The 12997-nt window shown below is 31.1% G+C and overlaps 1 protein-coding gene across 2 annotated transcripts in view; it reads left to right on the top strand.

The window, feature by feature from the left end:
• The window catches only part of LOC113048347 (butyrophilin subfamily 1 member A1-like), a 120347-nt gene that overhangs the window by 91917 nt on the left and 15433 nt on the right, over positions 1 to 12997 (top strand). For both annotated transcript variants that reach the window (XM_026210125.1, XM_026210135.1), the window contains 3 exons: positions 3081 to 3143; positions 6319 to 6381; positions 9561 to 9623. In XM_026210125.1, the coding sequence (XP_026065910.1) occupies positions 3081 to 3143; positions 6319 to 6381; positions 9561 to 9623 (189 nt within the window). The remainder of the gene's footprint in view (positions 1 to 3080; positions 3144 to 6318; positions 6382 to 9560; positions 9624 to 12997) is intronic.

Raw genomic sequence — 12997 nt, 5'->3', positions numbered from 1 at the left:
CGTGTGCCTGCATGTGTAAAAACATTTGCTCTGATTGGCTACCATGAAACACATGACTCTGTCTTAGCCAATCATAATTGCTTATCTCGTTATTACCCCACCTGTTCAATCGCTGTGAGCCAGGGGTGCGTTCGGATTGCTTAGTTTATTAAATCAATGCATAGTAACGCACCACATTTAACGTTCAGTAATGTTAACGGCGTTGTTACGACAGGAAAAGTAATTAGTTAGATTAGCCTGTTACTGAAAAAATTACGTCGTTACCTAACTCCGTTCTTCTAAACGCCGTTATTCCAAACACTAAAAGAAGAGAAAGAAGAGTAGCTAAGGGAAAACGACTGCGTGCCAGATCACCCAGACTCACCGAGAAAGCTCAGGAAGAGTATAAGACCAAAGATAGAGAAGTAAAGAAGAGTGTCTGAAATGACAAGAAAACCTTTGTAGAGAAACTGGCATATGAAGCCGACAATGCTGCATTACAGGGAAAACTGAATACGGTTTACAAGATTACTAAGCAGCTTACTGGTCATAAAAAAGCTCCATACCATTAAAGGACAAAAAATGCAAGCTAATAACAACAGAAAAAGAACAGGCTGCCAGGTGGGTTCAATACATTGAAGAAGTACTAAACTGCCCGGAACCAGATGAGTCAATCCTAACCCAACCAATAATACTAAAGGAATAGACATTCACCCTCCTACCAAAAAAGAGGTAGTGGATGCTATTAAGGCCATGAAATCTGGTAAAGCACCAGGGATTGATTCCTTGCAAATAGAACTACAAAAGGCAGATATGTATATGATATTGTATGATTGGAGCAAAGGCCTCATATTCAAACTGCCCAAGAAAGGAGACATCATCAATTTTAACAGCTGCAGGGGTATTATACTTCTTTCTATTCCCAGCAAGGTTTTCTGTAGGATCCTGTTGAAGATGGTCGATAGAGCCATACACCACAAATTGAGAGAAGAAGAAGCAGGTTTTTGAAGTGGGAGAGGATGCATAGACCAGATTTTTGCACTTCGCAACATCATAGAGCCCCCTTCCTCAAATCTTGCCCTGGAGGTCCAATGCGCTGCAGAGTTTAGCTCCAACCATGATCAAAGTCACCTGCCTGTGATTTTCTAATGATCCCAAAGACATTGATTTGCATTGATTATCATTCTCAGGTGTGTTTGGTTAGCGTTAGAGCTAAACTCTGCAGGAAAGTGGATCTCGAGGTCCGACTTGAGGATCCCTGTCATAGAACAATGTTTGGAATGAAATGTACCACTTTACATAAATTTCATAGACACATAAGCATTTGACAGTGTCCACCGAGAGAGCTTATGGAAGATAATAAGAGCTTATGGAATACCACCTAAAATTGTAAAACTTATTGGGAAGTTTTGTGAACACTTTCATCATTCTCGATAATGACAGAGTCATCTGAAGTCAGATCTGGCTTGTGGCAGGGTTGTATTTTCTCACCTCTTCTATTCCTGATCACCATTGACTGGGTTATGTGTCAAACAACATCTGACCATTCCCATGGCATTCAATGGATTCCCACACACACTCACATTAAGGAAAAAACAAATAGGCTGAGCAGATATGCTAAACAATATGGGTTACATATAAACAAACAGAAGACGCAGACTGTGCGTATTAATGCTCTTGTTTCTGACCCAGTTAACATCGAAGGAGAGCCAGCTGAGGATGTTAATGATTTCACATATCTTGGTAGTGTTATTAACGGAATGCTGCCTTCAGAGCTGGAGATGAGGTGGGCCTGAGAAGCCAGGGCCAACCTGTCCCACGGCATCAGAGAGGCCAAGAGACAGCACTCCGGGAGTATAGCCCATCAATTCAACGACAGCAGAGACACTAGGAACCTGTGGCAGGGGATACAGACCATTACAGACTACAAGCCCCCACCATAGACCTGTGACAGCAACATCTCTCTGCTGAACGAGCTGAATGACCTCCCCAACTCAATCCGAGCAGCTGAGTCCTTAGCCATCTTCAAGAATCGGCTTAAAACACATCTCTTCCATCTTTATTTGACCCTCTAACTTTAACACTCACTACTCAAATTCTATTCTTAAAAAATACTTACCTCTCTAATCTTTTTGTATTCTATTTTCTTTTCATTTATTATGCAATTGTATCTGTGTGTGTGTGTGTATTAAGACCTCTAACACTAGCTTGCTCTATTCTTTTTTTTATTCTATCTGTTTTCTTTTTATTTATTATATTATTTAAAATCCCATGCTAGGTGTACTGTGTTAACCTAACTGAGACTTGTTATAGCAATTATATATCATTGCTCTTTTTGTTGTTTTTGATTGCTTTCACTGTCTTCATCTGTAAGTTGCTTTGGATAAAAGCGTCTGCTAAATGAATAAGTGTAAATGTAATGTAAATATATAGAAGACAAGTTTAGTCACATGTGCCAATTGATTGTATGTTTTCTTTGGCTGGTAGATAGAGCAGTTTATTTAGGGTGTCTTTGACGCTGAGGACTTTTCTTTTTTTTATATAGGGGTTTGTTTGTGAATATTGATGGTTGAGTTAGATTGTAAGGTTGGTTATGTTTGGTTTCTTTGTTTTGGCACGGTCTCGTTCTTCTCCCTTTTCCTCTTTCTTTTGTAAGTCGTTATTTTTGCTTGATTTACAGTGTATATAAGTTGTAAATAATATTCTGGCTTAATGTGGTTTTGCTTTATCACTGTAATAAATAGACATTTTGCCAAATTTAAAACTGGTTGTGTCATGGCTTTAGCCAAAAAATAGTCCATATCTAAACTGAACAACTACCTTACTATTAATAAGCAGCAAATTAGTTTGAGGCAAACATTGCAGTTAATAGTTAGTTAGTTAGTTAGTTAATATTGAGAATTGGTCCCCAAACTAAAGTGTGATCATTAAGTTAATTCAGTATTAAGTCAGTTTTCATCCACACAATATTTACACTTGTGTATTCATATACTTTTGAGTATATCTTAGGTCATGTAATTTCTAGTTATTGTTCACATATTATATTTGTATTTGTTGTCTGAATGCTGTTTTCTCTTGTCTTTATTCTGAATCTTCTTCAGATCACGATCGACTACAGAATGAGAAGAGTACACTACAGAATGAGAAGAGAAGACTACAACATGGTGAATTTATCTTTATTACATTATTGATTCTTTATTCGTTTAAAGTCACTGTTAAACACTGTTTTAACTGTGTATTAATTTTATTTTGTGTATATCTTGGATCTGGTAAATGGTCACCAGTTGTTTCTATAATGTATATTTATTCAGATAATGTTATGGCTGGTTGCAAAAATAATATATAACAAAAGCAGTATTTTTTTAGTGAACACAAAAGAAACCGAGTGTACTGGCGAAAAACACAGCAAACTGAGCAACCAACTTAAAAATGATTTATTATATTTATTAGAAGTTATTTTAAATGCTGTTAGTGAGTCGTCGAGTAGATATCTTCAAACGCTCAATTTTATGACAGGTTTATTTATAATTCATCCAAGGAGAGTTAAACAGATGAGCTGATCTGGGTTTCATTGGAGCAACTTCATCCAAGATTTAAAAAAAGTCAATACTCATTAAATATTTGTACTTGAACATCAACACTACTATTTGACGTAATAATTGAGGGATTTTCAAAAGCAGCACAAAAGTTTTCTTCAGAAAGGTTAGGCGAGACTTAATTACCAGTCTACATGATGATGAATTTTAATTAATAAATATGTTAAATATAATACAATTATGATCTGAAATAAAAAGATCCTCAGATACAGTAGATCAGAACCAATATTAAATCCAAGACTAAAAACAAGATTTAAAGTATGTCCCGTTATATGAGTAGGAGCAGTAACAAGTAAACACAATTCTAGAGAGATCAAGAATAGATTATAAAAAATCACTAAAATCATCTAAGAAGGAGCTGTTAGGACCAGGTGGACGATAAATTAAAATACAATAAAAGGGATCCGTATGATCAACTTGAATCATATGCAATTCAAAGGAAGAGAAAGACCCAGTATTAACTTACCAGCAGAAGAAAAAATAATGTTTCTAAACACCGCATTGAGTTCACCACGGCCTGAAATACACTGCAGACTAATAGAGAATTGGTGGGTTCTTGTTAAATGTGAGCCAAAATCATCACAATTATAAGAACCAAAGACTTAGACTACTTCAGTCTGTGTGCACTGAATTTATTTAATACAAGTTTCACAATTTGAGTTGAATTATTTAAATATATTCCACGACTTTCTAATTTATTGAGATGCACCTGTAAATATACACAGAAATGAACTGGTAAGACTGCAACAGAGCAAATTTAGAAAATATATGAAATAACATTTATTGAACATTGAATAAAATGTCAGTTTACTACAAAATGTTTGTATAAAATGTTTTGAATTATCACTATCCATTCCTTATTTTGTTAGATTTTTTTAATTTTCAAATACTGAGTAACAAAAATGTTTTCTATGTGTTCCCTTTCTAACAAGATTTTAATATTTGACTGTAATCATAATGTCAAACCTGATACTTATCTAACCAAAAATATCTAAACCTTGACAAAAGATAGTCTTTAAGAATGTTTAGATATATATCTAAATGTAAAACCTACATAAATGTAGAAATTATGTCTAAAAACAGCGAGAATCCAAAAGCCTCTGTATATACAGTATCTGTACAGGGTCGTAATACAAGCGGTTATGCAACATTGCACAGGTTTTAATTTTTTAATGCCTCCAGATGACCCAATTCTCACTTCACAAAATGTTTTTTAAATGCCTTCACTCTATTTTAATGTAAAATATTGCATTTATTAAAAAAATAGTAAATAAATAAAATATATATATGAATTCTAATGGAGAAAATAGCTCATTAAAATTGTATAAATATTGCATAGTATCATAAAATTCCCTCAAAATCATAAATAATAATCAAAAAATATTATTGAACAAAAATATATTACATTGATTTTCCTGGAATAAAAAAGTTACATTTCAAGGCTTCTGTCACTTTTGACCACAAATGAGGCAAGTGTGACTCCTAAACGAAGAGGACCAGAGGGTTAACAAACATTATATAACGCTTAACAGATCACTAGTTTATATATATTCAAATAGCTAGAAACATAAGATAATGTGCTCGTTAATGTTTCCTAAACATTTTCTTAGGATCAACAGATAAATGATGTAAATTACAATGTTCATAAATGTCATTAAACTTAATTCATATGATCATGCAGGTTTTGAAAATCTACAGATGATTTTAACAGATGTTATACAATCATTTAAAGCTTTTGTTAATGTTCAACACTTTTGCTGCTGTTGAGGTGAGAGATGGTGAAGGTTAGAGTTTGGTGGGTGTTTAAGGGATGGGTAAGAGGTCAAGAGTGTGGAGGGGTCAGTTTGGTTACTATAAGAGAACATGGTTCAATCTGTTTATATTACATTGTATTTTTCTTGAAAAAAAGATTGTTTTCTTCTGCTGAAATATGATCAAAGGAATACCCTGTTTAATGATATAGTATATTAATATAAGTGTTGAGGCAATAAAAACATGTTTTTCACCCAAATTAATGTGTGTTACGTCTTTAAGAAGCATTTACATAAACTTAACTAATCACTCTTTACACAAACATTTTTACAGCAGATGAAAGTCCAATGATCATAAAGATACTGAAAGATTATTAAACGTTATTAAACATTTACAAATGATGAATAGTTTCCACTTTAGACTGGCTTCTGCAAAAACATGAACAAATAATTAAATAATTTGTTAAGATGTGTAAAGAGAAGAAGTGTACACAACAAACATAGACCAAATCTATGAACTTTACAGATTGTGATTATGAGTTAATGAATAATATTATAACATGAATAGTTCACTGAATAATAAAGAGTTAAAAATGACTGATTAAGCTATTTAATAAACATTTGTAAATGTAAAGAAGAGCATTAGGTGATATGAACTGAAGTTTAATGACATTTGTTAGTATTCACAAGTACAGTAACAAATAAGATTGTAATCACTGTTTAATTTCTGTTTAAATTATTTGTAGATTTTTAAAAAGTGCATGATCATATGAAATGAAAGTTTAATAACATTTGTAAACATTTTAATTTACATGAAATACTGATCTGTTAATCATTAGGTAACGTTTAATAAGTACATTAGTAAACTTGTGTATTCATATACTTTTGAGTATATCTTAGGTCATGTAATTTCTAGTTATTGTTCACATATTATATTTGTATTTGTTGTCTGAATGCTGTTTTCTCTTGTCTTTATTCTGAATCTTCTTCAGATCACGATCGACTACAGAATGAGAAGAGTACACTACAGTATGAGAAGAGAAGACTACAACATGGTGAATTTATCTTTATTACATTATTGATTGTTTATTCGTTTAAAGTCACTGTTAAACACTGTTTTAACTGTGTATTAATTTTATTTTGTGTATATCTTGGATCTGGTAAATGGGCACCAGTTGTTTCTATAATGTATATTTATTCAGATAATGTTATGGCTGGTTGCAAAAATAATATATAACACAAGCAGTATTTTTAGTGAACACAAAAGAAACCGAGTGTACTGGCGAAAAACACAGCAAACTGAGCAACCGAATTAAAAATGATTTATTATATTTATTAGAAGTTATTTTAAATGCTGTTAGTGAGTCGTCGAGTAGATATCTTCAAACGCTCAATTTTATGACAGGTTTATTTATAATTCATCCAAGGAGAGTTAAACAGATGAGCTGATCTGGGTTTCATTGGAGCAACTTCATCCAAGATTTAAAAAAAGTCAATACTCATTAAATATTTGTACTTGAACATCAACACTACTATTTGACGTAATAATTGAGGGATTTTCAAAAGCAGCACAAAAGTTTTCTTCAGAAAGGTTAGGCGAGACTTAATTACCAGTCTACATGATGATGAATTTTAATTAATAAATATGTTAAATATAATACAATTATGATCTGAAATAAAAAGATCCTCAGATACAGTAGATCAGAACCAATATTAAATCCAAGACTAAAAACAAGATTTAAAGTATGTCCCGTTATATGAGTAGGAGCAGTAACAAGTAATCACAATTCTAGAGAGATCAAGAATAGATTATAAAAAATCACTAAAATCATCTGAGAAGGAGCTGTTAGGACCAGGTGGACGATAAATTAAAATACAATAAAAGGGATCCGTATGATCAACTTGAATCATATGCAATTCAAAGGAAGAGAAAGACCCAGTATTAACTTACCAGCAGAAGAAAAAATAATGTTTCTAAACACCGCATTGAGTTCACCACGGCCTGAAATACACTGCAGACTAATAGAGAATTGGTGGGTTCTTGTTAAATGTGAGCCAAAATCATCACAATTATAAGAACCAAAGACTTAGACTACTTCAGTCTGTGTGCACTGAATTTATTTAATACAAGTTTCACAATTTGAGTTGAATTACTGAAATATATTCCACGACTTTCTAATTTATTGAGATGCACCTGTAAATATACATAGAAATGAACTGGTAAGACTGCAACAGAGCAAATTTAGAAAATATATGAAATAACATTTATTGAACATTGAATAAAATGTCAGTTTACTACAAAATGTTTGTATAAAATGTTTTGAATTATCACTATCCATTCCTTATTTTGTTAGATTTTTTTAATTTTCAAATACTGAGTAACAAAAATGTTTTCTATGTGTTCCCTTTCTAACAAGATTTTAATATTTGACTGTAATCATAATGTCAAACCTGATACTTATCTTACCAAAAATATCTAAACCTTGACAAAAGATAGTCTTTAAGAATGTTTAGATATATATCTAAATGCAAAACCTACATAAATGTAGAAATTATGTCTAAAAACAGCGAGAATCCAAAAGCCTCTGTATATACAATATCTGTACAGGGTCGTAATACAAGCGGTTATGCAACATTGCACAGGTTTTCATTTTTTAATGCCTCCAGACGGTCCAATTCTCACTTCACAAAATGTTTTTTTTTTTTTAATGCCTTCACTCTATTTTAATGTAAAATATTGCATTTATTAAAAAAATAGTAAATAAATAAAATATATATATGAATTCTAATGGAGAAAATAGATCATTAAATTTGTATAAATATTGCATAGTATCATAAAATTCCCTCAAAATCATAAATAATAATCAAAAAATATTATTGAACAAAAATATATTACATTGATTTTCCTGGAATAAAAAAGTTAAATTTCAAGGCTTCTGTCACTTTTGACCACAAATGAGGCAAGTGTGACTCCTAAACGAAGAGGACCAGAGGGTTAACAAACATTATATAACGCTTAACAGATCACTAGTTTATATATATTCAAATAGCTAGAAACATAAGATAATGTGCTCGTTAATGTTTCCTAAACATTTTCTTAGGATCAACAGATAAATGATGTAAATTACAATGTTCATAAATGTCATTAAACTTAATTCATATGATCATGCAGGTTTTGAAAATCTACAGATGATTTTAACAGATGTTATACAATCATTGAAAGCTTTTGTTAATGTTCAACACTTTTGCTGCTGTTGAGGTGAGAGATGGTGAAGGTTAGGGTTTGGTGGGTGTTTAAGGGATGGGTAAGAGGTCAAGAGTGTAGAGGGGTCAGTTTGGTTACTATAAGAGAACATGGTTCAATCTGTTTATATTACATTGTATTTTTCTTGAAAAAAAGATTGTTTTCTTCTGCTGAAATATGATCAAAGGAATACCCTGTTTAATGATATAGTATATTAATATAAGTGTTGAGGCAATAAAAACATGTTTTTCACCCAAATTAATGTGTGTTACGTCTTTAAGAAGCATTTACATAAACTTAACTAATCACTCTTTACACAAACATTGTTACAGCAGATAAAAGTCCAATGATCATAAAGATAATGAAAGATTATTAAACATTTATAAACATTTACAAATGATGAATAGTTTCCACTTTAGACTGGTTTCTGCAAAAACATGAACAAATAATTAAATAATTTGTTAAGATGTGTGAATAGAATAAGTGTACACAGCAAACTTAGACCAAATATATGAACTTTACAGATTGTGATTATGAGTTAATGAATAATATTATAACATGAATAGTTCACTGAATAATAAAGAGTTAAAAATGACTGATTAAGCTATTTAATAAACATTTGTAAATGTAAAGAAGAGCATTATGTGATATGAACTGAAGTTTAATGACATTTGTTAGTATTCACAAGTACAGTAACAAATAAGATTGTAATCACTGTTTAATTTCTGTTCAAATTATTTGTAGATTTTTAAAAAGTGCATGATCATATGAAATGAAAGTTTAATAACATTTGTAAACATTTTAATTTACATGAAATACTGATCTGTTAATCATTAGGTAACTTTTAATAAGTACATTAGTAAACTTGTGTATTCATATACTTTTGAGTATATCTTAGGTCATGTAATTTCTAGTTATTGTTCACATATTATATTTGTATTTGTTGTCTGAATGCTGTTTTCTCTTGTCTTTATTCTGAATCTTCTTCAGATCACGATCGACTACAGAATGAGAAGAGTACACTACAGAATGAGAAGAGCAGACTACAACATGGTGAATTTATCTTTATTACATTATTGATTCTTTATTCGTTTAAAGTCACTGTTAAACACTGTTTTAACTGTGTATTAATTTTATTTTGTGTATATCTTGGATCTGGTAAATGGGCACCAGTTGTTTCTATAATGTATATTTATTCAGATAATGTTATGGCTGGTTGCAAAAATAATATATAACACAAGCAGTAGTTTTTTAGTGAACACAAAAGAAACCGAGTGTACTGGCGAAAAACACAGCAAACTGAGCAACCAACTTAAAAATGATTTATTATATTTATTAGAAGTTATTTTAAATGCTGTTAGTGAGTCGTCGAGTAGATATCTTCAAACGCTCAATTTTATGACAGGTTTATTTATAATTCATCCAAGGAGAGTTAAACAGATGAGCTGATCTGGGTTTCATTGGAGCAACTTCATCCAAGATTTAAAAAAAGTCAATACTCATTAAATATTTGTACTTGAACATCAACACTACTGTTTGACGTAATAATTGAGGGATTTTCAAAAGCAGCACAAAAGTTTTCTTCAGAAAGGTTAGGCGAGACTTAATTACCAGTCTACATGATGATGAATTTTAATTAATAAATATGTTAAATAGAATACAATTAAGATCTGAAATAAAAAGATCCTCAGATACAGTAGATCAGAACCAATATTAAATCCAAGACTAAAAACAAGATTTAAAGTATGTCCCGTTATATGAGTTGGACCAGACACAAGTAATCACAATTCTAGAGAGATCAAGAATAGATTATAAAAAATCACTAAAATCATCTGAGAAGGAGCTGTTAGGACCAGGTGGACGATAAATTAAAATACAATAAAAGGGATCTGTATGATCAACTTGAATCATATGCAATTCAAAGGAAGAGAAAGACCCAGTATTAACTTACCAGCAGAAGAAAAAATAATGTTTCTAAACACCGCATTGAGTTCACCACGGCCTGAAATTCTCTGCAGACTAATAGAGAATTGGTGGGTTCTTGTTAAATGTGAGCCAAAATCATCACAATTATAAGAACCAAAGACTTAGACTACTTCAGTCTGTGTGCACTGAATTTATTTAATACAAGTTTCACAATTTGAGTTGAATTATTTAAATATATTCCACGACTTTCTAATTTATTGAGATGCACCTGTAAATATACACAGAAATGAACTGGTAAGACTGCAACAGAGCAAATTTAGAAAATATATGAAATAACATTTATTGAACATTGAATAAAATGTCAGTTTACTACAAAATGTTTGTATAAAATGTTTTGAATTATCACTATCCATTCCTTATTTTGTTAGATTTTTTTAATTTTTAAATACTGAGTAACAAAAATGTTTTCTATGTGTTCCCTTTCTAACAAGATTTTAATATTTGACTGTAATCATAATGTCAAACCTGATACTTATCTAACCAAAAATATCTAAACCTTGACAAAAGATAGTCTTTAAGAATGTTTAGATATATATCTAAATGCAAAACCTACATAAATGTAGAAATTATGTCTAAAAACAGCGAGAATCCAAAAGCCTCTGTATATACAGTATCTGTACAGGGTCGTAATTCAAGAAGTTATGCAACATTGCACAAGTTTTAATTTTTTAATGCCTCCAGATGACCCAATTCTCACTTCACAAAATGTTTTTTAAATGCCTTCACTCTATTTTTATGTAAAATATTGCATTTATTAAAAAATAGTAAATAAATAAAATATATATATGAATTCTAATGGAGAAAATAGCTCATTAAAATTGTATAAATATTGCATAGTATCATAAAATTCCCTCAAAATCATAAATAATAATAAAAAAATATTATTGAACAAAAATATATTACATTTATTTTCCTGGAATAAAAAAGTTACATTTCAAGGCTTCGGTCACTTTTGACCACAAATGAGGCAAGTGTGACTCCTAAACGAAGAGGGCCAGAGGGTTAACAAACATTATATAACGCTTAACAGATCACTAGTTTATATATATTCAAATAACTAGAAATATAAAATAATGTGTGGTTAATGTTTACTAAACATTTTCTAAGGATCAACAGATAAATGATGTAAATTACAATGTTCATAAATGTCATTAAACTTAATTCATATGATCATGCACGTTTTGAAAATCTACAGATGATTTTAACAGATGTTATACAATCATTTAAAGCTTTTGTTAATGTTCAACACTTTTGCTGCTGTTGAGGTGAGAGATGGTGAAGGTTAGGGTTTGGTGGGTGTTTAAGGGATGGGTAAGAGGTCAAGAGTGTGGAGGGGTCAGTTTGGTTACTATAAGAGAACATGGTTCAATCTGTTTATATTACATTGTATTTTTCTTGAAAAAAAGATTGTTTTCTTCTGCTGAAATATGATTAAAGGAATACCCTGTTTAATGATATAGTATATTAATATAAGTGTTGAGGCAATAAAAACATGTTTTTCACCCAAATTAATGTGTGTTACGTCTTTAAGAAGCATTTACATAAACTTAACTAATCACTCTTTACACAAACATTGTTACAGCAGATGAAAGTCTAATGATCATAAAGATACTGAAAGATTATTAAACATTTATAAACATTTACAAATGATGAATAGTTTCCACTTTAGACTGGCTTCTGCAAAAACATGAACAAATAATTAATAAATGATTTGTAAAGATGTGTAAAGAGAAGAAGTGTACACAACAAACATAGACCAAATCTATGAACTTTACAGATTGTGATTATGAGTTAATGAATAATAATATAACATGAATAGTTCACTGAATAATAAAGAGTTAAAAATGTCTGATTAAGCTATTTAATAAACATTTGTAAATGTAAAGAAGAGCATTATGTGATATGAACTGAAGTTTAATGACATTTGTTAGTATTCACAAGTACAGTAACAAATAAGATTGTAATCACTGTTTAATTTCTGTTCAAATTATTTGTAGATTTTTAAAAAGTGCATGATCATATGAAATTGAAAGTTTAATGACATTTGTAAACATTTTAATTTACATTAAATACTGATCTGTTAATCATTAGGTAACTTTTAATAAGTACATTAGTAAACATTAACAAGAACATTGTCTCATATTTCTAGCTAAACACACACAGACCCCTGATACACACTCCTGTGATGTTAACACACACTATACACACACAGCCCCTGATACACACTCCTGTGATGTTAACACACACTATACACACACAGACCCCTGATACACACTCCTGTGATGTTAACACACACTATACACACACAGCCCCTGATACACACTCCTGTGATGTTAACACACACTATACACACACAGCCCCTGATACACACTCCTGTGATGTTAACACACACTATACACACACAGACCCCTGATACACACTCCTGTGATGTTAACACACAC

Source organism: Carassius auratus, chromosome 3 (assembly GCF_003368295.1).
Source record: "Carassius auratus strain Wakin chromosome 3, ASM336829v1, whole genome shotgun sequence".
Lineage (NCBI taxonomy): Eukaryota > Metazoa > Chordata > Actinopteri > Cypriniformes > Cyprinidae > Carassius > Carassius auratus.
This window is presented reverse-complemented; position numbering and strand designations above follow the sequence as displayed.